General features: G+C 38.7%; 7 protein-coding genes across 19 annotated transcripts in view; 4 read left to right on the top strand and 3 right to left on the bottom strand.

The window, feature by feature from the left end:
• Positions 1-1036, top strand: part of LOC108630787 (armadillo-like helical domain-containing protein 3) — a 5385-nt gene extending 4349 nt beyond the window's left edge. For both annotated transcript variants that reach the window (XM_018034284.2, XM_026818152.1), the window contains exons 9-11: positions 186-312; positions 404-678; positions 744-1036. In XM_018034284.2, coding sequence (XP_017889773.1) covers positions 186-312; positions 404-678; positions 744-836 — 495 coding nt within the window. In that variant the 3' untranslated portion in view covers positions 837-1036. The remainder of the gene's footprint in view (positions 1-185; positions 313-403; positions 679-743) is intronic.
• Positions 1037-1111: 75 nt separating this feature from the next.
• Positions 1112-2144, bottom strand: Hmgcl (hydroxymethylglutaryl-CoA lyase). The gene has a single exon (XM_018034379.2). The coding sequence runs from the start codon at positions 2126-2128 to the stop codon at positions 1175-1177; it is 954 nt and encodes a 317-aa protein (XP_017889868.1). The 5' UTR covers positions 2129-2144; the 3' UTR covers positions 1112-1174.
• Positions 2145-2291: 147 nt separating this feature from the next.
• Positions 2292-3582, top strand: ytr (U4/U6.U5 small nuclear ribonucleoprotein 27 kDa protein yantar). 2 transcript variants are annotated; one of them, XM_018034380.2, is made up of 5 exons: positions 2292-2473; positions 2539-2744; positions 2803-2963; positions 3041-3264; positions 3407-3582. In XM_018034380.2, the coding sequence occupies exons 2-4, from the start codon at positions 2626-2628 to the stop codon at positions 3235-3237; spliced, it is 477 nt and encodes a 158-aa protein (XP_017889869.1). In that variant the 5' UTR covers positions 2292-2473; positions 2539-2625; the 3' UTR covers positions 3238-3264; positions 3407-3582. The 2 variants fall into 2 exon arrangements, with proteins under 2 accessions (XP_017889869.1, XP_026674080.1); XM_026818279.1 differs by lacking the exon at positions 3407-3582 and having other exon boundaries at positions 3041-3344.
• Positions 3305-8922, bottom strand: FANCI (Fanconi anemia complementation group I). Of its 4 annotated transcripts, XM_018034378.2 has the most exons (22): positions 8806-8922; positions 8446-8729; positions 8206-8373; positions 7900-8126; positions 7628-7824; positions 7416-7552; positions 7121-7341; positions 6714-7057; positions 6510-6642; positions 6147-6454; positions 5885-6079; positions 5660-5817; positions 5425-5589; positions 5199-5350; positions 4914-5122; positions 4672-4839; positions 4413-4587; positions 4118-4334; positions 3968-4040; positions 3753-3896; positions 3576-3674; positions 3381-3494 (listed from the first exon to the last, which is right to left on the bottom strand). In XM_018034378.2, exons 1-22 carry the CDS (start codon positions 8899-8901, stop codon positions 3381-3383), a joined length of 3984 nt encoding a protein of 1327 aa, XP_017889867.1. In that variant the 5' UTR covers positions 8902-8922. The 4 variants fall into 4 exon arrangements, with proteins under 4 accessions (XP_026674075.1, XP_026674076.1, XP_026674074.1 ...); XM_026818274.1 differs by having other exon boundaries at positions 3305-3494; positions 7628-8126; XM_026818275.1 differs by having other exon boundaries at positions 3305-3494; positions 6714-7341.
• Positions 8923-9549: 627 nt separating this feature from the next.
• On the top strand, positions 9550-10527 carry CPF1 (cuticular protein CPF1). Its single transcript, XM_018033930.2, has 3 exons — positions 9550-9636; positions 9735-9850; positions 9966-10527. The coding sequence occupies exons 2-3, from the start codon at positions 9839-9841 to the stop codon at positions 10368-10370; spliced, it is 417 nt and encodes a 138-aa protein (XP_017889419.1). The 5' UTR covers positions 9550-9636; positions 9735-9838; the 3' UTR covers positions 10371-10527.
• A 58-nt stretch (positions 10528-10585) lies between these two features.
• Positions 10586-11564, bottom strand: CPF2 (cuticular protein CPF2). Of its 3 annotated transcripts, none has more exons than XM_026818280.1 (3): positions 11456-11564; positions 11162-11336; positions 10586-10895 (listed from the first exon to the last, which is right to left on the bottom strand). In XM_026818280.1, exons 1-3 carry the CDS (start codon positions 11462-11464, stop codon positions 10750-10752), a joined length of 330 nt encoding a protein of 109 aa, XP_026674081.1. In that variant the 5' UTR covers positions 11465-11564; the 3' UTR covers positions 10586-10749. The 3 variants fall into 3 exon arrangements, with proteins under 3 accessions (XP_026674081.1, XP_026674083.1, XP_026674082.1); XM_026818282.1 differs by having other exon boundaries at positions 11177-11336; XM_026818281.1 differs by having other exon boundaries at positions 11162-11333; positions 11456-11563.
• A 1635-nt stretch (positions 11565-13199) lies between these two features.
• Positions 13200-24270, top strand: mbc (dedicator of cytokinesis protein myoblast city). 6 transcript variants are annotated; one of them, XR_003389870.1, is made up of 21 exons: positions 13200-13411; positions 13881-14122; positions 14193-14938; positions 15005-15209; positions 15289-15459; positions 15519-15899; positions 15970-16185; positions 16263-16585; positions 16653-17001; positions 17827-17925; positions 18197-18387; positions 18472-18822; positions 18910-19186; positions 19255-19502; positions 19596-20007; positions 20094-20317; positions 20390-21008; positions 21076-21185; positions 21523-21651; positions 21812-22237; positions 22350-22441. XR_003389870.1 is itself a non-coding variant. In XM_026818270.1 (21 exons), exons 1-21 carry the CDS (start codon positions 13375-13377, stop codon positions 23125-23127), a joined length of 5976 nt encoding a protein of 1991 aa, XP_026674071.1. In that variant the 5' UTR covers positions 13200-13374; the 3' UTR covers positions 23128-24270. The 6 variants fall into 6 exon arrangements, 5 of the variants coding, with proteins under 5 accessions (XP_026674071.1, XP_026674070.1, XP_017889730.1 ...); XM_026818270.1 differs by lacking the exon at positions 21812-22237 and adding an exon at positions 22741-24270 and having other exon boundaries at positions 22350-22608; XM_026818269.1 differs by lacking the exon at positions 21812-22237 and adding an exon at positions 22669-24270 and having other exon boundaries at positions 13201-13411; positions 22350-22608.
• Positions 24271-24487: the final 217 nt, after the last annotated feature.

The following is a 24487-nucleotide window of genomic DNA, read 5'->3' as shown; positions in this document are numbered from 1 at the left end:
TTTGTTGTTTATTATTAGCAATGTTCTTCCGACGTCTGATTTCTTTTTAAAAAATGCGTTTCTAAAGTGCATAAACTTTCGGGATTGACTGTATAGCCAATACATCCTTAATCGCGTCAACGGGTTCCGATGTACGACCCGCGAATCGATTGAATTAACTATTTGTTCGATTTGAACGCTTCTAGGTCGTGAATATCCTGAACCTGTTTATTACGTACGGCGATACGTTCTTGTCTTCTCCTAGTAGTTACGACGAATTATTTTACGAGATAATACGAATGAGGCTTATTTTTACGAATTTGAACGCGATGGGTATATATATTAAACAAATAAAGTTTTTGAACGTTTTAAAGATTGAATTGTATAAAGATTAGTAATGAATGATATGATTTGTATGTTGAAGCGCTTCGTTATTCGACGAGCGAGTCTTACGAGTATAAGGAGCACGCGTTGAAATTGGCGAACTGTTTAGTGAATATGAGAGACATCGTCAATCACTTTCCACCAAAAATAACGGCATGGTTGACGAGCGAGAGTTTGTCCACGCCGACGGAGCAGCAAATCTTAGCTATCATAATACAGAACTACGATAGCCTTACGTTAAAGCTGCAAGACAATTTGGATCAGTACGAAAGATATTCCGAAAAACCTGATCACGTTGCGTTTTTCGAAGAAATGGTAAATCTGACATTTTTCCTTTCTCTAGGATAACGTAGAATATTCGTTAACGCATCATCTTCCAGGTGACTGGAGTCGTGATCGATACCCGAGGCTCGATAGATTTAAGCTCGTTAGATACACAGGCCATATTACAAGAACTATCGAACATCTCGTAACACTAAACATGAATCGGCCTCCTGTATTATAATGTATCTCTTTTTTTGTTTAATACAACCGGCTTTACAAGAAACGTATGTTCTTGATATCGAAAGTATGTCGGCTTAAGAGAAGCAGCGTGCTGGATCGTCGATGTCCTATATTTCTATTGATTGTGTATACAAGAAGGAAAAAGAAATAATAATAATTGAACTTTAAAGAGTGTTGTATATAAATTTTTCAAGTACTAGATCGGCTAAGTAAAAATAATATAAAAAAATAGTACCAATACAAATTCATATTCGTTTCTTAATTCGAAAATAAGAAAAAAATAAAATTGGAATAACGAACATTTTTTTTAATTGTTTTTAGAGAGAATCGCGACACCCGCTTTAGACTGATTTCTCCGTTGAAGTTGACTACAGATGAACTCTCCTATTTTAACTATTTCATTAAGATCTACTCCGGTTTCTAATCCTTGCCCGTGTAAGAGATAAAGCAAGTCTTCAGTAGCGATATTCCCGGTAGCTCCATTCGCGTATGGACAACCTCCGAGTCCGGCTACGGACGAGTCGAAAACTCGTATGCCGCGTTCGAGTCCTGCGTAAACGTTAACTAAACCCTGGCCATAAGTGTCGTGACAGTGAAGCGCGAATTTTTTCATATCGCTAGACACATTCTCCAAGTCGTGTAACAAATTGTTTATTTTGTTAGGCGATCCCACACCTATAGTGTCTCCCAGAGAGATCTCATAACATCCGTATTGCAGTAAAGCCGCTGCTAAATTGGCAACGATCGTCGACTTAATTTCACCCTCATAAGGGCAACCAACGACACAGGATATGTATCCTCTGACTTTGATATCGTGCTTCAACGCTTCCTCGATAACCAATTTGGCTTTTTCCACGGCAGCGTCGATGGAACAGTTAGTATTTTTTTTCGAAAACGCCTCAGATGCGGCGCTGAATATAGCTATCTCCTTTACGCCGACTTTTAGGGCATCGTCTAAGCCTTTTGCATTCGGTACCAGAACGGGATATGAAACGTTCGGCTTTTTATTAATATTCTGATAAACTTGAGCGTTGTCCGACATTTGTGGAACCCATTTTGGAGAGACAAAACTGGTCGCTTCTATGGTTCTTAAACCACTTTCCGTTAGTTTATCGATGAGTTCAATTTTAACTTTAGTCGGCACTATGTTTTTCTCATTTTGCAGTCCATCTCGAGGACCGACTTCGACTACTTTTACGAAGTTGCTGAATGATCTGATCTTTTCCGTAGACAAATTATTTCTTCGAATAATTTTAAACATTCTGCGATTTATGTTCCTCCACGTTCTTTATTTCCAAGAGAGTATGAGATGAGACTGATGAGACATACACACGAAATTGATAAAGACGATAAGCCATATCGATCGGTATTAAACTGTTCTATTTGCATGTAATAAAAAGGAGTCTCCCACTAGTCTGTGCGGTCTGTGCTACTCCCACGACTTCTCCTTCTTAGCTTACAATGAAAAAAAAGACAGTAATTAGTAGAGTATGTTTTTCCAAAAAGCGATCTGTCCTATATTAAATCGGAACGTCTGCTTCCTTATGGGCAACGCGCAATCTATATTTCTATCAACATAATGTGCATTTCTGTTTACCCCATTGTGGTTAGTACTGTGCCTAACCTAGTTCTGTTATTTGTGTGGATTCGTATATTGTCTGTACTAAACAGGATCGCGGAGATACGGAATATTTAAACTGTATGCACCTACTCCTACATCGTTGTTGATACGCGACGAAAAATTAAGAAACGCGTGACATGGGTCGTAGTCGTACACCTTCGCCAGGGAGAAGACGAGATCGATCACGAGAAAGAGATCGGGAACGCGAACGGGACAGAGATCGAAGAAGAAGACGTTCTCGGGAGAGAAGAAGGAGGTATGTATTTTCGGCTCTGTTTAGTAAAATGTGTACGTATAACGGAAAACTATTTTAGATCGGTTGAACGAGATCGAGTGAAATCGAGGGATAGAGAAAGGGAGCGCGATCGTGAACGAGACAGATACAGACGTTCGTACAGCAGGTCGAGGTCAAGGGAGAGAGACAGGCCAAAGCCAAAATTAAAAACTGCTACATCAGAACGTCCTGTGATAACAGGTAAGTGGAATGTAAAAGAATGATCTGCTGAAGTAAATACGAAATGATTCGATCAGATATTTGAACAAATCTTGCAGAAGCCGATCTGCAGGGGAAAACACCGGAGGAACAAGAAATGATGAGAATAATGGGTTTCTGTGGTTTTGATACTACTAAAGGCAAGAAAGTTGACGGGAATGACGTGGGAGCTGTACATGTTATCTTGAAAAGGAAGTACAGACAGTATATGAATAGAAAAGGAGGATTCAACAGGCCGCTGGACTTTGTAGCATAGAATTATAATCGTATCACAATTTTATAGGTAACTAAACTAATGAAAATAGCTGACACTTGTACAGAACCTCTCTGGAAATACTTTTTATAAAAAAATATTTAAATGTGTACGAAAACGGTTTATACATTTCTATCGAATATATCTCAATCCTCCATTCTGGTTCGTTTAGGAGAAGTCGTATCCTCGCTGTCGCTATCAGCCTCGTTTATGTGCGAGGTACTAGTTTCGGATGGGTCGTGTGTGCTCGTTCCAGTGAGCTATTGAAAGAGGAAAAAGTTTGTTATCGTACAGAGAAACCGACGTTCGATTCAGGATCTTTTGTCGGTAATTTATATTACCAAGCTCGCGTCCAGTCTCTCGAGTGCCTCCACCAACTCGACATTCTTTATTCTGAAATCTCTCGTCACGCTGTGCTTTATGTAATTTTCCAGTGGTATCTACGCAAAAGTTAAAACTCAAGTATGAGAAGTAGATCGAAGAGTAAGATATTACCTTGGGTTGCATTCGATACTTACATCTGTTCTCTTTCCAAGTAACAATATCTCTTTGTTAAATTGTTCGATCTCGTATACCACGCGAGGTATTACTTTAGTTTCTTTTAAAATCTTATTCCTTTGAGCGTACGAGTCGGTCTTGGAATTCGACTCATTTTGATTCTCCTTCGGTGCGAATATTCTTGATTAAAAATAAGTCCATAATTTATGTTAGCCATTTTTTAAAAGTTACATACCTCCACGTACGCAACTAAATTGTAAAACGCAGACTTCAGCGGCTTACCAGCTAACTGTACGGTTTGGATAAATCTACGATTAACGATCGACTTCGATTAATAAATAGATCATTAACTTCGAATAAAAAGTGATGATAATATAATACATACTTGACTGCTTGGAACGCTGCGTTTTGATTGCTCGATTTTACACAGAAGTATTTTGTTAAATACACGAGTAAATGGTACAAGGAATGCAAATTCTTAAATGTAGCGTCAGTACACGAGATCGATTTCATCGCTGTGTTAGCTAACGTATGAAGTACTTGAGCAAGATAGGATAAATGTTTACACAAATGACGCTCTTTTTCTTTCAGATTGTCCATGCCTGTTCATCAATGATAGAACTTTCTCATTTCTAGTGTTACGCAAGATTAATATAGAAGAATTTTAAGTTCGTCCTTACCTTCTTCACCGTCGATCATTGTTCGAGCTACGTTATCCTCCGCTTTTAATCGCATAAACAAACAAGAACTATTGTTCAATTTTTCTTTGATATGATTGTTCAACGTGTTGTAAATTGGTAACACGGTGTCGTCGCGTACAATTTTGTACTCTCTATTTGTTTCTAACTCTGTCACCTAAAAACGAATAACAATTTGGTTGAAATTAAAAATTGCACTAAAATATTTTTAAATTAAAGCCTAAAACTATATAGTGCTTACACCGTCGATGGTTCCAACTTTTTTGCATAATTCCAAACAGATATCGTTGAACGTTGCACCGTATTCTCGAGCATATTCTTCCAATTCCAAGAAAAACTGCACAATTGCAGGCACGTTGGAAGTTTGGATATCTTCTTCTTCCAGCATTTTTCTCATACCTTCGAGTATCTTTTAAATCGAATTAAAAATAATAAACGTAATTCGCATATACGGAATAAGGAAATACAGAATAATATACGAACCTTATCAGAGGTATGTTTCTCAAAGTTTATCTTATATGAAAATTGTTTCATTATTTCTAGTAGAATAAGTGCTACTTTCTTTTTCTCCTCGCTTTCTGCGTCTTCAACGAGCGCGGCTTTCAAGTGAGGTTTTAATGATAAAATAATTTCTTCTAATTGAGAATCAACATTTGAAGAAGACTTTTGCGACACTCTAGATCGCGTTCCAACTTGAAAGAAGATCATTTGAAAGTAAATACCGTGAAAACGACACGAATTTGACAATTTGTATGGATGACAACGTACGGATCGAATTGAGAAACGCTGGCAACTCAGATGAAATAGATGTACACATCCAACAAGAAATTTCTTTGAAACATTGCAAAGCTAGTACCGCCGCTCGTTCGTTTTTTGAAAAAGCATCGTTCAGGCATAGCAAAAAGTTCTGATAAAGTAGCCTAACAATGAAACCTTCCTGTTAACAATGATTAAAAAAGAAACAGGAAGAACAGCTCGTCCGTCTCGATTTTACCTTCCAATGTCGATGTACGTATTTATGCACTGTTTGCTTTTCGTATGGAGAGAGTCGTTTATGAATGGTCTCGAGTGTTGTAAAAGCTGTTCGCATGTTCGTAATATGTAACAACAGAAATCTTGATTTTTTCGAAGCACGTTATCGTCCTGAGTTGAAGACTGACTGCTTGGAAACAAGTGAAACTTTCATATGAAATCCCAATCTTCCAATATTCGACTAGTATCATACTCACGAAAATAAAAGTGATAGACAATCACGTATCACTGTCAAATCCATAATGGTGGTCGGTATTTTGATATCGTTCGATTTGATAGGCTTTTTGATCGTCGTGTTATTTGTTTCCTTGTCTTTTTTAGATTTACCATCAGCCTTTTTCGCTTTCGTAGATTGCTACATTAAAGTGTTGTATTATAATTTGAACGTAAATGTTAAGGAGAAAATCTGATATTTAAACTACCGCTCTAATGAAATCTGTCAATCGCGTATAGCCCTTAAATAAATCAGTAATCTGGCTGCCGTCTGTATTTCCCTTTGACCATTCTACAATACGATACGCCATCAAAGCTTCATAGACAGCAAAAGATGCATCAAGAGTTTTTAACTTCCTTTGTGGTTTAGGGAAGTCCTCGTGTAGATAGTCAATTCCATTATCCTAGAACGATCGAGATATTATGCTTGCCAAGTACACATTAAACTTTTGCTTTAACTTTTATCGTTACCAGGTTTAAATGTTCCAGTTGCGTGGCTGCCATCCCTTTGCATAACAACTCCAAGGTATCGCGCAACTTCTCGAAAACGTTTGAATATCTCGCAGTTGAATTAACGCATATTTTTTGCAACGCGAATATCAATTGCCCGATTGGTTCCTGTAAAACCACCTCTGTTCCATGAATCTCTATACACAGATCGAATTTTACAGGTGGCAAAATACTATCATCCGTTTCGACGTAAAGATTCAAGTGTGAAAGAAACATATCTATCAAAATTTCGATGATACCAGGGTTTTTGGTAATAGCGTCGTACAATCCTGAAGATGTAATATCGTTTATAGAAATTCTCACAACTACACAATCGTTTCTCACCTTCGTATAAATGCAATCTGACCTCGAACTCGAAAGTGAAACATTTTTTTAATATGTCCAGTATCTCGTAGCACAAACTCTTGTCGAATTGCGGAGTAAATCTTTCTCCTTGTGAATTGCTCTCCAACGTCGCCTAAATGTTTTTACATATCAATGCTTAGTTATTATTTACTCATACTGCATAAATCTATTATAGTATATTACTTGAGTCAACATCGACCTAGAATTAGAAGGAAACGAGGAATTGGAATGCTGGCTGAGCCTATAGTTGTCCCGAGAATACATTTTAGAATATTTTAGCATTTCAAGAAATCCTGTTACAGCCATCTGACGTTTGGATACACCCTTGCGATATAGAGCTTTCCTTAAAATCAAGAGGATATTTTCTCGTATATTAGCAGAAACGTGCATCAATGGAGACATAGCGTTTAAAACTTGACTAGCAACTGTACTGGGCAAGAATAACAATCGTTCAAGGATGGTCATAATCAAGGCCTGATGATCCAAGACGATCATTGATAATTCACGACAAGCGTACTTTAAACAACCTGCAAGATATGCGGAGTAAGGCACATGCGTACGTTTATTATGTTTAATTATTATTTCGTTACCTGTATAATGGGTTGTTGATGTACCTCCTGATACTATTTTATTAATCAACTCTTGTAACACAGCCGGAACAGTTTCATGACGTTTTTTAATAATCTCTTGTATTATGTCGGATCCTATGTGCCACATGACTGTCGCATTGTTCTTCGATTTCTGTTCGACTTTCATTAACGTAAAAGCTAGATCGGTGAGTCCTTTCAGTATCAGGTGCCGATCTTTATTGCTGTAGAATGATCAGATGATGATGGAACGAGTAAACGCGAGGAGAAGAGGAAACATAATAAACGAATCCAAGACCTGCTCTCGATGACCCGTCGAATAATTTCGATTATGTTACGAGGAGGAGGTAAAAGCTGTCTCAACCATGCACTACATTCTCTCTTCGATTTCTCTAGACTATCATTAACGATGCCAGTCCTTAGCGTCTCATAGATCTATCAAATTTTGCATAAAACAGAAAAAGCAAATTCCAATTCAAGCAAAGAGCGTGGCAGTAAATATTTTGTTACCTGATCTTCGTATATGCTCGAGACCGTCATCAATACGGCGAGCATAAATGGTTGTAGCATGTACTCGGGAGCGTAAGATACTTGTTTAATGAAACGAATAAAATCTCTCATGTTCTCATGATTTAACCGAGCAGCTTGGTAGACATGATACAAAACGGTGCTCTCGTTCTCTTGTACTTCTTTTAGACTAATCGTACCTACAAGTGTAAATGTGTACATTAATATACGAAATGCGCTATCGAACGAGACGTTGCAAAGATAACTGTACCCACCGATTTCTTCAAAGTCTTGTTCGTCGCTGGAAATCACTACTGTTTTCAAATAACAATTTTCAAAGTATTTGGATAATGCACTCAAAAGTTTTTGATTATCTTTGTCTTTGCATAATTTTAACGCCTGATAAACGAAGGAAGGTACTTGATCCAAGGGTAATCGAGGAAGAGCAGAACATAGACTTTTCAAAACCATAGAACGATGCGTTTTATCCAGTGCTACATCCCTTGGAATAAGAAACAGATTTTTCACCCATACGATTATAATATATATTACGCAGTGTTAAGAATCTCGAAATAAGTTACCCAAACATTTTTGTCAAAGGTGGCAGAATATTAACGTCCCATCGGGAATTGCATATGTCTTTAACGATTATCTCTTTATATTCCTTTCCAGAAACTTCACCGTGCGAGAGTGTAACATACTTTTCATTTTCCAATGTTTCAAGCAGTACGGGTAATAAATCCTTCCAGCTGAAAAGCGAGGAAGTATTATTTAATAAATATTTCATGGAGACGTAAGAGAGACAAATAATAGTAATTTACCTATGTATCGGGTCGTCATCGTTGCGAATGTTCGCGACACAGAACTCAACGAGTTTAACCAGATGTTGCTTGGAATATCGTGGGATGTCCGAAATTATTCGATTCACGATCGTATTCGCTTGCCCCGAAGGTACGTTGACTTTCGCCAACTCTTTCAAGGTGGACTCGACGAGCTTACGTCGTTTTAATTGACAGGCGTCAGAATCGGAAAACGTTTCGAAAATTTTATCCAATACTTTTGTAATCTCCGGCTTACAAATATTCTTTCGTATTAACTCTTCGAACTAGGAATAAGAAGAATCATTGTTTCAACTGATGATAAGTTTATTCCAACCTTCAGGATCATATGTCTTTAATTACCTCCTCATTTGAATTTTGAACTCGTAAGGACTGCTGTGAAGGATTTTCACAGTCCTCAGCATTTGTAAGACTGCTAATTGTTTTATTTCGATACATATTTTGGTTAAAACCACTTGTTGCTTTATAACTACAGCCGGCTCTACCGGCTCAACTTACAATTGTATCGCTTCTTTCATTTTATGTACCGATATGCGATTGTCGTCCTGCTCCTATCTGGACGGTCCTGTATTTTCAAACGTATGGGACATCATACATATAATAGAACAAACTTATTTCGTCAGCAGAATTGCAAATTGAAGTGATTTTAATCGCGAGAAGATGACGATAAGAACGTCTGGAGATGCAAAAAAGGAATATTGAATTGTTTCATAAATTATGGCATTCCCCGTAAATCTCAGGCAGTTTATAGACAGGCGAGAAATAACTTCTCGCGGGTTGAGTGATAAACGAAAATTTGATTGCTCATTAACGAATTTTATGCGACACATTTCGCACAAAGTAAGGGGTACGTTTCGCAACGCGCGGTCGTAATTATTTAATCACGTTATCGTTCCCATCGCTATTTAGACTATACCACGTCCGTCCGTGACCGACGAGAAATTTGGCAAGAGGGTAAAAGTAAATGGATCGCAGGTTTTTGCTCTCTTTTGCGACAGTGGCCAGTCGACAACGGTTTTCGATTTTTAGTCCAAGGCCAAGGAGGGAACAAGTCAACGAGAAATAACGTCGAAAGAGAGAAAAGGAAAAAATGTAAAAGCAGGTACCGGGCGTGGCGAACAGAAACATATACGAACGCGAACGATTATTATATGGCGAAAGTTTTTTCGGTAGGTACGTACCTACATATGTATCACGCGTACAGATGTAACCATCCGAAACACGCCCTTGTACCCCACCTTTCATCCGGTTCTATCTCGTTCGCTTCTTAGCCGGGCGGACTATATAAGATTTCGGCTACGAGACGATCGGTACACATTTGCTTTCGCACCATTTCGTACATTCAATCAACGAAACGAGCAAAACCCTCCTCACAATGTTCTCCAAGGTAAGCAGTGCCAAATAGTCTATTTTCTGATATCGTAACTACTGTTACATCGAAAGTTAATCTTCGCCTACATCTACGCATTGACAATTTCTCTAACTCGGGTGATTTCTTTCAGATCGTGATTCTCGTTTGCGCCCTTGCCATGTGCAACGCTGGTTTCATACCCCAGCAGTACGCTCTGACTTCGACGTCAGACAACATCCTCCGCAGCAGCGGAAATCTGGCGCAGATCGCGACCCAATCGAAGACCATCGCTACTCCGTTCTCCAGCACCAGCAGATCCGACATCCGTGTCAGCAACCCGGCGATCTACGCTCAAGCCGCCCCGCTGGCATACGCCGCACACGCAGCCCCGTTGGCATACGCCGCACAAGCAGCTCCCTTGGCATACGCCGCACATGCTGCACCCTTGGCCCACGCTGCTCAACCGGCTCAGCTCCTCGGAGTAGCTTACTCCCCCGCAGTCGCTGTTTCGCACATGACCTACTCCAGCCCCATCGGTGTCTCCTACGCTTGGTAATCCGTTTTCCCGAATTCCACTTCTTCCGACCACTAAATTAACTGACTCCTATCAGCTACTGTATCCACGATCGTCATGTATGCATATGCGCATGTACTTTCGTACTTTCGACCTTTTTATTTATTAAATATAGCGTATATCGCTTGAACAAAGCAAATTATTTCTCTTTAATTTTTACACCCCGCCCCGTTACAGCGATAAGAATCTGCACAGAATAGACGTAGACGACTGTTATATTTATTGAATATTCGATTATTACATTTCGTGAAAGTAAATCGTTCGGAATGATTCGCGACCGACAGGGACGTTGTATATCTCGTGATCGATGGCGATGTAAAATCTTGCTTTCGAATTTCTTCGAGTCGGTTTTTAGACAGCCTTAGATAACCTTGACGGCACCTAGCCCGTTCAATGCCAAACCATTAAGACCCAAAGGTAAGCCGGCAGCGGTGATAGCCGGAGAGGCAATACCGTATGCGGTGGTCAATCCAGGTGCGATAAGTCCAGGTGCGAGAAGTCCAGGAGCTGAAATCACAGATAACAAAACGTTTTTCAATTGGATCGACGAGCGGTTGGACAAGGGAAATAAAGGAAAACTCTGATCGTAGCGTAAAGGAAGCGTGTCGGCAAGCGAGAACAGGTTGCAGAGCAGAAGAGTAAACTGGCACCCCGTATTCAGGTACCTGCGACAGCGGTCGCCGTCAAGATTCCAGGATTGTTAATGCGCACGTCCGCTTTCCTGACGCTACTGAACGGCGTATCTTCGCTCTTAGAGATCGCCGAAATGGCACCTAAGTTACCAATACCCCGAATCAAATTAGAGGTGGATGTTGCGATGGATGGTATCGCGACCGTGGCTGCCGCTGGCTGCACTGCGACCGCCGCGGGCCCGAGCAAACCACCCGCTATCACGCCAGCTTGTGCGACCGCCAGGACCGCCAGCAAGCAACCGCAAATAAGTAGCTGCTGAGAAAAAACGTGAAATCGACGGATTAGAACGATCCGAAGAAAAAAGACGATAATCTCACGACGCAGGCTCAAAGAGTTAAACATTGCGTGTATTACAGCAATGCGATTTTACTTACTCTGAACATGATGAAGGGTAGATGGATTTGTTCGACGTCCAGGAAGCAACGAACGAATTGAATGCATTCGGTGATCCTGTCAGCCTATTTATATGCAGGCCTTTGTAAACCTGTCGGGAGATAGATAAATTGACACATTTTTTCACCGAAAACTGGGTATCAAATGTTCACCGAGCAGAGGTAAATGTGTTAGAATGCTGGCAATAAACCGACATAGTAACCACGCATATGTATACTTGAATCCGGAGCTGGTGTGCCTGCGTATTCGATATCGCAAAACCCGAGTAGCGGATTAAAATCCGACTACCGTCTCTCTCTCTTCAAACGAGAGATTCCTTCGACCCCCGAAATTCTAGAGAAAGAAACATTTGACGACATTTGATACGATTCTTGAAAACTCTGAAGAATGAGTAATAAAAGTGGGTGGAGAAGATTGTCTCATGGTCAGTTCCCAGGTGTGCATCGTTAAACGTGTGTTACAACATCGTCGTGTAAACTTACACCTATGTAAAACGACGCGGCGATCGAAAAGTGGAAGATAGCTAAAGGAATAGTCGCACAATTGCTCAACTCGGATCTCGGATTGCAACCGATATTGTATACCTATCTCGTCGGTATTCACATACGATATGATACATACTATGAATTGTCTGTAGCGTCTTGCTAAATTTCTATCAGACTCTTTTGTTTATTTAAAAACGTTAGCCATTTCCCAGGAATCGAGCTATTTTCGGTATCCTTGAACTGGGGAGAACGTCATCGGCCTTCTCGCAGTTTTCTCGTGCGAAAAACTTGGTGAAATTTAATGGTTCCAGGCGATTAAAAATAATAAGAGCGAGAAAGGGAAAAAGGAAGGGCAGTGCTCGAGGGCAGAAAGAATAAACCTTCGAACCTTATGTATGTAACGAGTAAGAGCAAAGTGAGTGGGAACGCAATCGGATCGCTGTCGCGGTCGGCTCGGTTATAGTTGCTGTTGCGCAATTGACATTGGCAAAGTGTAACAACGCTGGCCAAGAACTTCGAGATTTCACAAACGCCGGAGGCAGAGAATCCTGTTATAAATCGATAAACTCCAGCATTTTTTATAGTCTCCTAAATCAACACGTTAAGAAGTATTTGACGATGGACGTAATAATTAATCGATTACGTCTGAAGTATTCGAGATAGAAAAAGACTGTAAAATTACATAGGACCTTATTTGTAGCGAACAACGAGAACTACAACTTTTATCTAAACATTTTTTTCTATCGTCAATAGTTAACGACTAATTTATAAAAAACTGTTTTTTCGATTTTTGTAAATTGTTCGTTAACTATCAACACTAGCGAAAAAATTTCGTATAGGAATTGTAGCTCTAGTTGTCAACTACAGAAAAGGTCATATGCAATTTTTCTATAGATCCAACGGTTTAGGAGTATTTGAGGAAAAACGAAATTTTTGCTGATTCGATGTGGATATTTTATCAGTACCCATAAAATGCCAATTAATCGTACTTAACTCGTTAAATATTGAAGTTAGACGAAAAATTTATAGAACCTTTCTTGTAGAGGACGTCAATACCTACAACTTTTATTTGAAGCATTTTTCTAAATTCCGCGAAAAAAGATATTTCAATTTCTCGAGATTTTGGTAATGAACCAAAACTCCCGCCCAGATGTATTTCATAAATCGTCCACTAGACTTGAGACTAGACAGGAGATTTGAGGAGATCCGTCCCAATGTGAACATGCCGCATTTTCTTTGTGTGTGTGCGAAAGAGTCAGAAATCCTGGTGGTGTTGTTAGTTGCACCGAGTTATGTTGTGTTAGATGTCACGGTAGAAAGAGACATATTTCACTCGCACGATAAACGTGCGAAACGAAATGTAATTATATTTAGTGTACATATCTTGTTATAATAAGTTGTTAGTTAAAACGACAATGGCATGGGTACAGCTCGAAGAACGCTTAGGCGTGGGTAAGGAATAAATCGCGTAATATTTATATTAATGTAGCGTTTGGACCATCTAACATCCTGGGAGGTGCCCCAACCAGATAAAATTTAGTTGCGGTTTCACCAAGTGTCGATTCACAATTATTCATAGACGTGGAATTTGATGATTTTATTTACATTTTTCGAGTACATTTAATCAACTCACGGATATTATTAAAACGATAATAAATGTTCGTGACATTATCATTTACATAATAACACGACATGTACGTAGACACGCACACATATTACGGACATGCACATTATTGCACATATAATATTACACAGATATGTCTGTATAACCGTAATTAATTGTTGAATTTTTTTTCTCCTTTACATTATCTCTAATTGCTTCGAATCATTTTGTACTTTTAATATATTCATTAAAGCGTCATCCTATGTAATTCGTATCAAAATTGATACTTGTAAGCGTAATTAATTACTTGTCATGTAGCCATACATAACTTTACGCACGATGATCCCCATGCGATGCGATTAACTGTTGGGGAGGTGATACATATATTGGAAGAATGCGGAGATTGGTATCACGGACGTAGTAAATTGAACGGAGCAAGCGGAATCTTTCCAAAGCCTTACGTACACGTTTTAAAACAATCGATGAATACGGATTGTTTAATACACGAAATTACTAATGTTCTAAGAGAATGGGGACATCACTGGAAGCACCTATACGTGGTGCGTATATCTCCTTGTAGTCTGCGTCAGCATATAAAGGGATCTTAAAATGCTTTCCTTTTCTTTACAGGTGCACTCGGTGCATTTCCGAACGATGCAGCAACAAATTTTAGAATTAATTGGGTACAGAAGCAAAATTTTAAGTGGCACTTTAACGGTGGACGAGTTAAAAGATATGAAGAGATTGGCAACAGCCAGAATCGATACTGGAAATCAGCTATTAGGTATGGACATGGTTGTCCGCGATGAACAGGGAAATGTTCTAAATCCTGAAGAAACGAGTACGATTCAGTTGTATTACCATCATGAAACAGCTACGGAAAGAATAAGAAAGGCGGCTAACGATACTAAACAGAAATCGTCGAAACCACAAGCGCCAGTGTACTCGCACATATTTTTTGTTAGCGTAAGAAATTTTGTGTGTAAAATGGCTGAGGACGTAGAGTTATTATTGACTCTGTACGATGGAAAAGAGATGAAAGCGATCACAGAAAATTATGTGGTATCGTGGAGCAAAGAGGGACTCGCACGCGACATAGATCAGTTGCACAACCTCCGAGTCTTGTTCACGGATCTCGGTTCTCGAGATTTAGCCAGAGACAAGGTTTACTTAGTTTGTTACGTGATCAGGATCGGAGGTATGGAAGTTAAAGTCATCGACCACCGGCGTTCGAGCGTAACGCAAGTTAGTCAAAAGTCGAGAAACACCGAAAACATGAGGAGGCCGTTTGGTGTAGCGGCAATGGATATTACAGCGTACATCACTGGAAGACTTGAAGGCGATTCTGATCATCATCACTTTATTCCTTTCGTACAGTAAGTACGAACGTTTTACTCGAAAGGGCATGTGAACGTGTTCATGAGAAATCTGAATTTGTGTAGTTCGGATGAAAGAATTCGTTTTGTCGGGCTCCTTTCATTTCGTTCCAGATGTTGTGAGAAAGAAAGTTTAGACGGCACGTTACGTAGGATTCTCTCTCAGAAAGAGATAAATATCCAAAAAAGTGGTAATGGAAGCAATGGCAACTTCGCCGGTGTTCAAGGTTTATGGGCCAGTTTAAAGTTACTCAGAGGAGATCCGAAACAAGTAAGTGGTAACATTGGTTTTCGAGAGTGTGTGAGATTTAACAGCGTTGCGTGGTATTTTCAAAGGATTTGATACATAGGTACGCGATGAAAATCCACATTTAGTGCTTGGTAATGTTGCCATTGCTAGGAAAATGGGATTCCCAGAAGTCATATTACCAGGCGACGTTAGGAACGACTTGTATCTGACATTGATAAGCGGTGAATTTAATAAAGGGTCAAAGTCTACGGATAAAAATGTTGAAGTTACGGTGAGTATCGTTTAAATGACGATTTTAAACACGTTATCGTGAACATTGTATGTTGGTAGGTCAAAGTATGTAACGAGGGTGGCGTGCCAATACCAGGAGTTATCAAATTGGGCGGTGGAGCATCGATGATCGATGAATATCGCAGCGTTATTTATTATCACGAAGACAAGCCAAGATGGTGTGAAACATTTAAAATTGCTGTTCCTATCCAGGAATTCAAACAGGCGCACCTGAAATTTACATTTAGACACCGCAGTTCGAACGAAGCAAAGGATAAATCCGAGAAACCTTTCGCTTTAAGTTACGTTAAACTGATGCAACGTAATGGTACAACCTTGCAAGATATTCAGCACGAGCTGCTAGTTTATAAGTTGGACCAGAAAAAGTACGAAGAGGCTGATATATCCTATTTGAAATTGCCATCGACGAGGGGTGAATTGGTACAACTCGGAAGATTAAATTTTGGTTTGGCGTATACGTGATGGATAGCTAAAGCATTCCTTCTTTTAGATGGAATTGAACGTTGAGAAGAAACCAACGGTGGGTGCACTTACCTTAAGCAGCAAAGATAACTTTTTGATCGCGAGCAATATTTGTTCAACAAAGTTGACACAGAACGTAGACTTGTTAGGTTTATTGAACTGGGCATCGCACAATACAGATTTAAAAGAATCTTTGATCGCCTTAATGAAAGTTGACGGTGAGGACGTGGTAAAGTTCTTACAGGTCGGTAGATTTTCGGTAATGCAAATATCGATTCGATTTCGATAAACAGATATAGATGAATTCTAATCATGTTCCAGGATGTTTTGGACGCTTTGTTCAATATACTAATGAGCAATTCCGATAGTGACGTTTACGACGACATGGTCTTTGAATGCTTATTGTACATTATTGGCCTCGTATCCGATAGAAAATATCAACACTTTCAACCAGTATTGGATCTGTACATTTCCGAGAGTTTTTCTGCAACGCTTGCGTACAAAAAATTAATTGCAGTATTACGTAAACGCATAGATAACGCGACCAACAATGGTTCACAAGAACGCGACATACTCCTGAAGACTATGAAGAGTCTACAATATTGTATGAGATTTATCGTTGAATCTCGCCTTCTATTCATTGCGTACGTCTCATCATACGTTACACGATCGTGTGTGGACATGTGTTAAAACGTGTATATTTTTAAATAGGCTAAATCAAGACGAAGAAGAGTTTTCTCAAACTTTAACCGAATTGCTGAGATCGATTGTCGAACTGATGAGGCATGAAACAGACAGTACTTTGTTAGTTCAAGGAGCGTGTCTTAAATATTTGCCTGCTACTATACCTCATCTGCTACGAGTATACAGCGGGAAGCAATTGAGCACGATCCTGACCGATTTATTAGTTACACTGCCAGTAGGAAGATTGACCAAACAGAAAATGATGACAGTAAATGATATGATTCATAGTCCTCTTTTTTTGAACACGGATTGCAGGGCGATTCTGTTACCTAGAATCATTATTTTGGTTCGCGATTTATTGGAAGCTAAGGAAGAGGTAAGTCGCTCGACTGATATCAATCGCAACGACTTGGCGATCATTGTGTGGAGAAAAAAGAGTGCATACAAAATGACTAATTTTTCAATGCACCCACTGTTTTGATGTTCCGATGATTTTTCGAAATTGTGAAATCCTTTCATGAATAATCAAATTCTTGTCGAGGCTTCGTGCATAATAACGTGGGTGTGATACAGCTTAAAATCGAGTATATGTATGTTGTACGTTTGTTGCACTATCGTCCTCGTTTCGCATAATCAGAATATGAGCGAAGTTTTATTCGACTTGTGTTTATATAAAGTCTTCCTACAAGTATCGTGATTAGCATCATGTTTGTGCTTCCGTGCAGCCTGACATCCTCCCGCCACGCATCTTTCTATGTATTTCATCCGTCTTGTTACTTTCTCACCTCTAAGATGTCTTCACTTACGCATAAACTTGATTGTGCCTACCAAAAAATTGATAAACGTTGCGGTATACATTGAATGTTCTCCTTGGATGGTAAGGGCTTGAAATTTGAATCAAAGACATCCTTTATAAAACTCTTACATTAGCATGAAAAAATTAGGCATTTCTTACTTCTGACAGCATGGAAATCACACAGTTTCTCATTGTCAGCCCTTTTACATTTGTTCTATTGCTTAGATCACTACTATCCTTGCATGGATTCTTACGATGCAATATGTCTCAGGTGGTGGGCAGTATTAAGGATTTAACTATATAATTTTTTGTTTTGATGCATAAATTGGCATTATATTCTAACTAACATAGGGCTGTTTCATTTTTTTTGTGTTTGGTTTGGTTTTGGTTATTGGCCTATAAAAGGGGCTGTCAAGTACGCCTGGAAAAAGCGTGGCGAAGGTAGCCAGGCTGCTCGGCGAAAATCGACATCGACTCAACCAGCACCGTGGCTTCGGCGAAGAGGTAATTGTTCAAGTGTACCTACACGGTGAAAACACGAACATGTTACTTGACTGCAAGTAAAAATGTTTATTGGCACGGTGATTGCAACTGATACGAGAGACGCGCATTTTAATCTAACTGCGATAAGTATTTTATGTTAGATCATCGGGAATGGTTTTTATTGCCTTGTTTAATTTACCATTATTTTTAATTGCCTCATCGTATTCTTATGAGGAAATGTTTAACATGTAACTAAGTTAGAATATTTTTTTCACTTTTTATGTTCGTACAGGTAGAATTGTGTGTCAAGATTTTATCTGATATATTGGAACTAACATTTAGAAAGGACATAGGAAGCACTGTGCAGGACGTGAAAGAAATTATGCTCACCGCTCTACGAACGATTATACAAACTGTTATATCTATGGACAGAGAAAACCCATTAGTGAGAAATTTAGTTTCAGTTATGCTTGCCATATTTAGGTAAAAACCCTAACGAGCTACGAACGATAAGAAAGAAATCAAAATCCGTACACGATGAGTAGTAACGTTAAGCGTGTGTTTTAGGCAAATGACGCAGCATCATTATGAAATTTATATAAATCACTTTCGAACCAAGTTCGATTTACTCGATTTTCTTATGGAAATTTTATTGGTATTCAAAGATTTAGTGTCGAAAAGCGTATTTCCAGGAGATTGGTGCGAGATGATTATGCTTCAGAACAGCATAATTTTAAAATCGCTACGCTATTTCTCAGGCACTATCAGAGATTATTATTTCACTGACTTTGAACAACAAGCCTGGTCTAATTTTTTTCATTGTACAATCGCGTTCTTAACTCAACCGGCTTTGCAGTTAGAAACTTTTACAACGTCGAAACGCAATCGAATTGCAACGCGTTATAACGATATGCGCAGGTAAGTAAATTTTTAATTTAAGTCTATATATCTAATCTTTCAAATATGTATCGAAAGAACAATCAGTAAAAATTGTTCTCTTTCTAGGGAAACTGCGTTTGAAATACGGTCGATGTGGTTTAATTTAGGGCAATACAAAATAATGTTCGTTCCGGCTTTGGTCGGGGCGATTTTGGAAATGGCGTTAATTCCAGAGAGTGAACTGAGGAAAGCAACCATTCCTATATTTTTCGATATGATGCAATGCGAATTTTATAGTTCACGCATGGTTGAAGGGTACGGCGATACGAAACGCGAACCTACTCACATAAAAGCTAATTTTACAGAATATGAAAATGAGATGATCGCAAAATTAGATATATTGGTAGGTCACATATTTATACCGATACTGTTTAAGATATCTGTCGTTTACTACGAAACATGTTATGACAGGTTGAGGGCGGCAGAGGAGATGAACAATTTCGTTTACTTTGGATTCAAGTAATGGGAAATCTTTGCGACAAACACTCTACCTTGCGAGATCAAGGACTGCGTTTCGTGGACACAGTAGCTAAACTTATGGAACGTCTTTTACAGTATCGTGATATCATGCACGCAGAGTCTCAGGAACATAGAATGTTGTGTATCGTAAATCTGCTGGAATTTTATTCCGAAATAAATAGAAAAGAAATGTATATCAGGTAAAACCGCGCGATTAATAATTTCCTTTTTTCAAAACGAAACTAATATGCTTATGCGAGTAGATAATTATTGATTGCTCGTTTCTCTTTCAGATACGTGAACAAGCTTTGCGAGCTGCATTTAGAATGCGACAATTATACTGAAGCTGCGTATTCTTTGAAACTCCATAGTCAGTTGTTAGAGTGGAGCGACCGGCAATTACCACCGCTTTTGAAATCGCACAGATATTTGTCCTGTCAAACGCATCGGGAACTAAAAGAGGCATTATACAACGATATGATCGCATATTTTGACAAAGGTAAAATGTGGGAGTGCGCGCTCGCAGTCTGTAAAGAGTTAATTGAACAGTACGAGAAAGAAACGTTCGATTATCTACAACTTTCTGTATTGCTGAGACGCATGGCTACGTTTTATGACGCGATCGTTAAACAATTGAGGCCCGAACCCGAATACTTTAGAGTAGCGTATTACGGTCGCGGTCATCCGGCGTTTTTACAAAATAAGGTACAGAAAATATATATAGATAAGCCGATCATTTACAATCGAATAGTTATTTCAGATTCTAATTTATCATTATTAATCGATCATAGGTATTTATTTATCGTGGGAAAGAATACGAACGTCTCAGCGACTTTTGTTCACGGACGTTGAATCAGTTACCAAACGCGGAACAAATGAATAAGTTGTCTCCTCCTACATCGGAAATGCTAGAATCTAATCATCAATACGTCCAAATTAACAGGGTGGATCCGTTAATGGATGAGAAAAAGCAACGATTTAGTGGAAAACCTATAACAGCAGAAGCAGTGTTAAGGTAGGTGGATACAGTTCATCGATATATGCGTGCACATCTATGTAATTTAAAAACTTTGTTATCGATATTTAGGTATCATCGAGTAAACGATGTACAACGTTTCCGTTTTTCGAGACCAGCGCCAAAGAAAGATTTGATTTTGAGTAACGCTAATTCTAGCGATAAGGAAAAGGAAACGTCGACGAATACGATTAGCAATAACGAGTTCGCCTCGTTGTGGCTCGAAAGAACGATACTCGTAACAAGTCATCCTTTACCGGGTATTCTTCGATGTTTTCCAGTCACGTCCAGTGAAACCTACTTAGTGAGCCCTCTCCGCAATGCGATTGAAACGATGGAAGCTAGCAATACTGCATTGAGAGATTTAATTTTGGCTCACAAAGCTGATAATAATCTTCCGTTAAATCCGCTTAGTATGAAACTGAACGGTATACTGGATCCGGCGGTGATGGGCGGTATAGATAATTATGAAAAAGCGTTTCTCAATCCCGAGTATCGCGCTTCGCACCCGGAGGAGAATTCCGACCTTTCGAAACTGGAGGGATTAATCGCCGAGCAAATACCGTTGTTAGGGGTCGGCGTGCAGTTGCACAAGCTACGTGCTCCCCCTGAATTGACTCCGTTCCATCAACGTCTCGAAGTATGTTTCGCGTCGATGAAAAGTCAAGTCGAGGCCAAGTATGGGAAAAAGGTACGTCGGGATTCGATCTCGTTGCTAAAGTATTTCAATTTGCATATCATTATAATTACTGTTGCAGACATGCGACTTACAAGTCGAAAGTTTATCGCAACCCGTTACAATGCGAAGGCATCAAGCTTCGAGAGGCGAGACTCACCGATTATCCGAATCGAATATCAGCAATACTGAGTGAGTGTAACGTTTAAGCGCATCTAATTTGCTGAACATATCGCTATTATTTTTATTAACACCAATTTCGTTCATTCTTTATTTCTTTGTCGAATATGACATTAACTTTGGTATGGGATTTTTGTTTTAAAGCGCTGTTTATATTATTATTATAGTTGTCTGTAAAGATTACACATGCATGTAAAACTGAAAAACGTTTAAACGAGAATAATCGTAACACGTACGTCTACGTATTCGAATAAAAAGAAACGATAGATGTTCTGTATAAATAATTCCGTATAACAAATGTCTGGTTTGTCATAATGTCACCTGGTTACGTTGTAATTATCTCGTTCAGCTGTGGCACTCACTCCAGGGTATCCTCTCTTACAAGATCCCAAGTCGCAACGTTCAAGTCGCTCGCCTCATTCAATTTTAACAACAACAGTACAGCTTCGCCTGGTACTCAAAGTGTCAACTTGTCAAGGTAAAAATATCACAGCCATCGTCGCTTAAGAAGATTAGACCTATCTATCTACTTTCGTAGCTCCCTTTCGTACTAGTCATTCATTTTAATTACACTTTATATGTACATATTATCTTTACTTGAGGAATAATGATTAGATTAATGTATGTATAAATTTCAGGAATTTCGCTGTCGGACCCGACAAGCACAATATCCTATTATCCTTCCTTCGTTCCTAGCAGTTTTCGTGTACATATGTACACATGGGTGCATATGCATATAACGATATATAACAAATTTTTGTTCTTGCTTTAATACTTTTGCGTTGGCTGGCTTACCATTTTCGTTAGATTAATTTTTGTTCGACGTGTCGAAGGCTGTTATGTACTTTTCATAATTGTTTCTTTCTCTCAAGTCAAAAAGGAAAAAATGAAAATGTATATAAATACCTGTCGCGAGAACTTCATCTGTACATATTACTTTATTCCACTTATCATTCTTTTCTATTTTCTTTTGCATGCTATTATTTTACGTGTCATCTGTTGTTTTACCATATTTCTACCCGACTAAAACAATTTGAATAACAACCGACTATTACGCTAAATAGGTAAATAATAGTTATTATACTAGTTCATACAATAACTATAGCATCTAATTCTATTTACGTCGAGATACGGTGCAAACACTTGTCTATAATAAGAGGATTAACTGCCGTACAGGAACTCATCGATACGTTCGCATATATTGTCGACGGCATCTCTGCAGAAAGCGCTCGGAAGCCCGAATCCGGGAACGAATAAGAAGAAGGATTCGAAGCGAAGAAGCGCTCGTAAAAGTGATTCGGCTTCGTCAACGAAAAGCGATCAACCGACCAGTCAATGGTACACTACTACGGACGTGTCGCAAATTATATCGACCCCCGTCACACCGCTGATATCAAGCTACCCTACTAGTCCGATCTTCGAACTTCGTCAAGAGGTAACGTTTCATCGATTCATTATAATTTTCGATAGTAATAACGATACAATCATCGTGTAGTTGACACCAACGCGTCCATTAAGATCGGAGGTAGAAAAGGAAAGAAGAATAAGCAATCGTTTGTCTGGACAGTCTCAGCATTACTTGAGGAATATAAACAACGGACTAGATTCTGGCAGTTTAGGAAAGGGGAATCGAGATAGTATCGGTACCACGGATAGCACGACATCCGAGGACGATCCGCCACCGCCCCTACCTGTGAAAACTCGCGAAGCTGATTATTGCAATCTACCGGAAGAGTTACCCGTTCAACATTGCGGAACAGGTATTTCGAACAATATTAATCGATCCCTAGGACAGTGGTCGAAAAACAAACTTCCCACCCCTACAGAAGATCTTGACGTTCAAACAAAACCCCCCACGCCACCGCCGAAACCAAAAAGACCACCATATAGTTTAAACAAAGTTACGCTCTGCTCGGATGTAGATAATTTTAGTCAAGATCCGTCCGTAACTTGATTCGAATTATTTCACGTTCGTGCCCCTTGCCGGTATACTGTACTGATGATTGAACAGACGTCTAGCTCTATACAGTGGGACACTAAAAAGTTACCATTTACACTGGTTTGCACCGTACCTTTCTCTTTTTTTATATTTTTTTTTCGCGCAATTAGAAAAGTATCTATCGTCGTAACTAGAAGTAACAGCGAGACATGCTTAGATCTATTTTCAGTAACATGACAAATATCGAGATGAAATTGTACAGATTTGCCTTCATTCCATCCATGAAACAAAACTTTTGGATGAATTTTATACGTATACCTACATATGTATCGTTATCGGACACAATGAGAACGTAAAAATTTTTATACTTTTGCGAGTGGAAAATATCAGCTATAGAAATTTTACACTCGATATTTTTTAATATATATTTATACATGTACAAATTTGATATACATACCTATATCCTCCTATTTGTTCGTCTTGACTAGTACGGACATCGCGCCTATTTACTAATGCCATGCGGATATCGGAGTCTTTCATTTATAAGACTTTGTACTCATCGTACAGGACGTATTTAATACACGCGTGTATAAGCTACGCATAATATGCTTATTAAGAAACGGATAATGTTTAACGCGTATTTTTATAGATTTTTACAGTACACGTTTATAGGACTTTCTCGTAGTATAGTAATTTTTGTAGCAATTTTTGAACAAACTTTACTGTTATCGTTGTTAATCTTTTTTAATACAGGTAAGTCTAACTTTAGAAAACTGTTTTGAAATTTTAAATATTTTTCTTAACAACTGTTTGCTTCCGATTTTCGATTTTTACAATGCGTTGTTATTAACATCTAAACTATTATCAATGTATCGTGAAATGTTCTGTTTTTAAGGAATATTTAAAGTAACGAATTTTATAGGAGCTTTAAGTGAAAAGGAACGAACGAATTAATTTCACGCATAGACAGTATAAAATAGTTCGTTTATTATACCTCTGTACAACATCGAGATACAGATCAATTTTAATGAAACAAATTTGTGTACGTCCTCGCGCAATTATACAAAATTGTTATAAAGCACTATACACAGTTTGACTGCCACGGAATTTCTACGTATTAAACGCATGACAAGTACATATAGTAAAAAAAACTACCAATATTCTACGTATTGTTATTGTGAGTCTCATACCAAAGAGATTAGTGCTTTATTTATTTTTATTAATAAGTCGTATGTATCGTTTAAGAAATGTTATATAACGTATATCATTCGTATAAAATAGGAACAAATAAAGCAGATGTTCTTTTGATTAAATGCGAAGATCTTACTGCACACGTTGCACGTTTAGTTTTAATTCAGTTTTTTAACGAGCGAAG

The sequence above is a fragment of the Ceratina calcarata genome, unplaced genomic scaffold (genome assembly GCF_001652005.2).
Source record: "Ceratina calcarata isolate Rehan_Ccalc_2016 unplaced genomic scaffold, ASM165200v1 scaffold78.2, whole genome shotgun sequence".
In the NCBI taxonomy this organism is placed as follows: Eukaryota; Metazoa; Arthropoda; class Insecta; order Hymenoptera; family Apidae; genus Ceratina; species Ceratina calcarata.
Note: the sequence above shows the minus strand (reverse complement) of the source record. Positions and strands in the feature narration are given on the sequence as shown.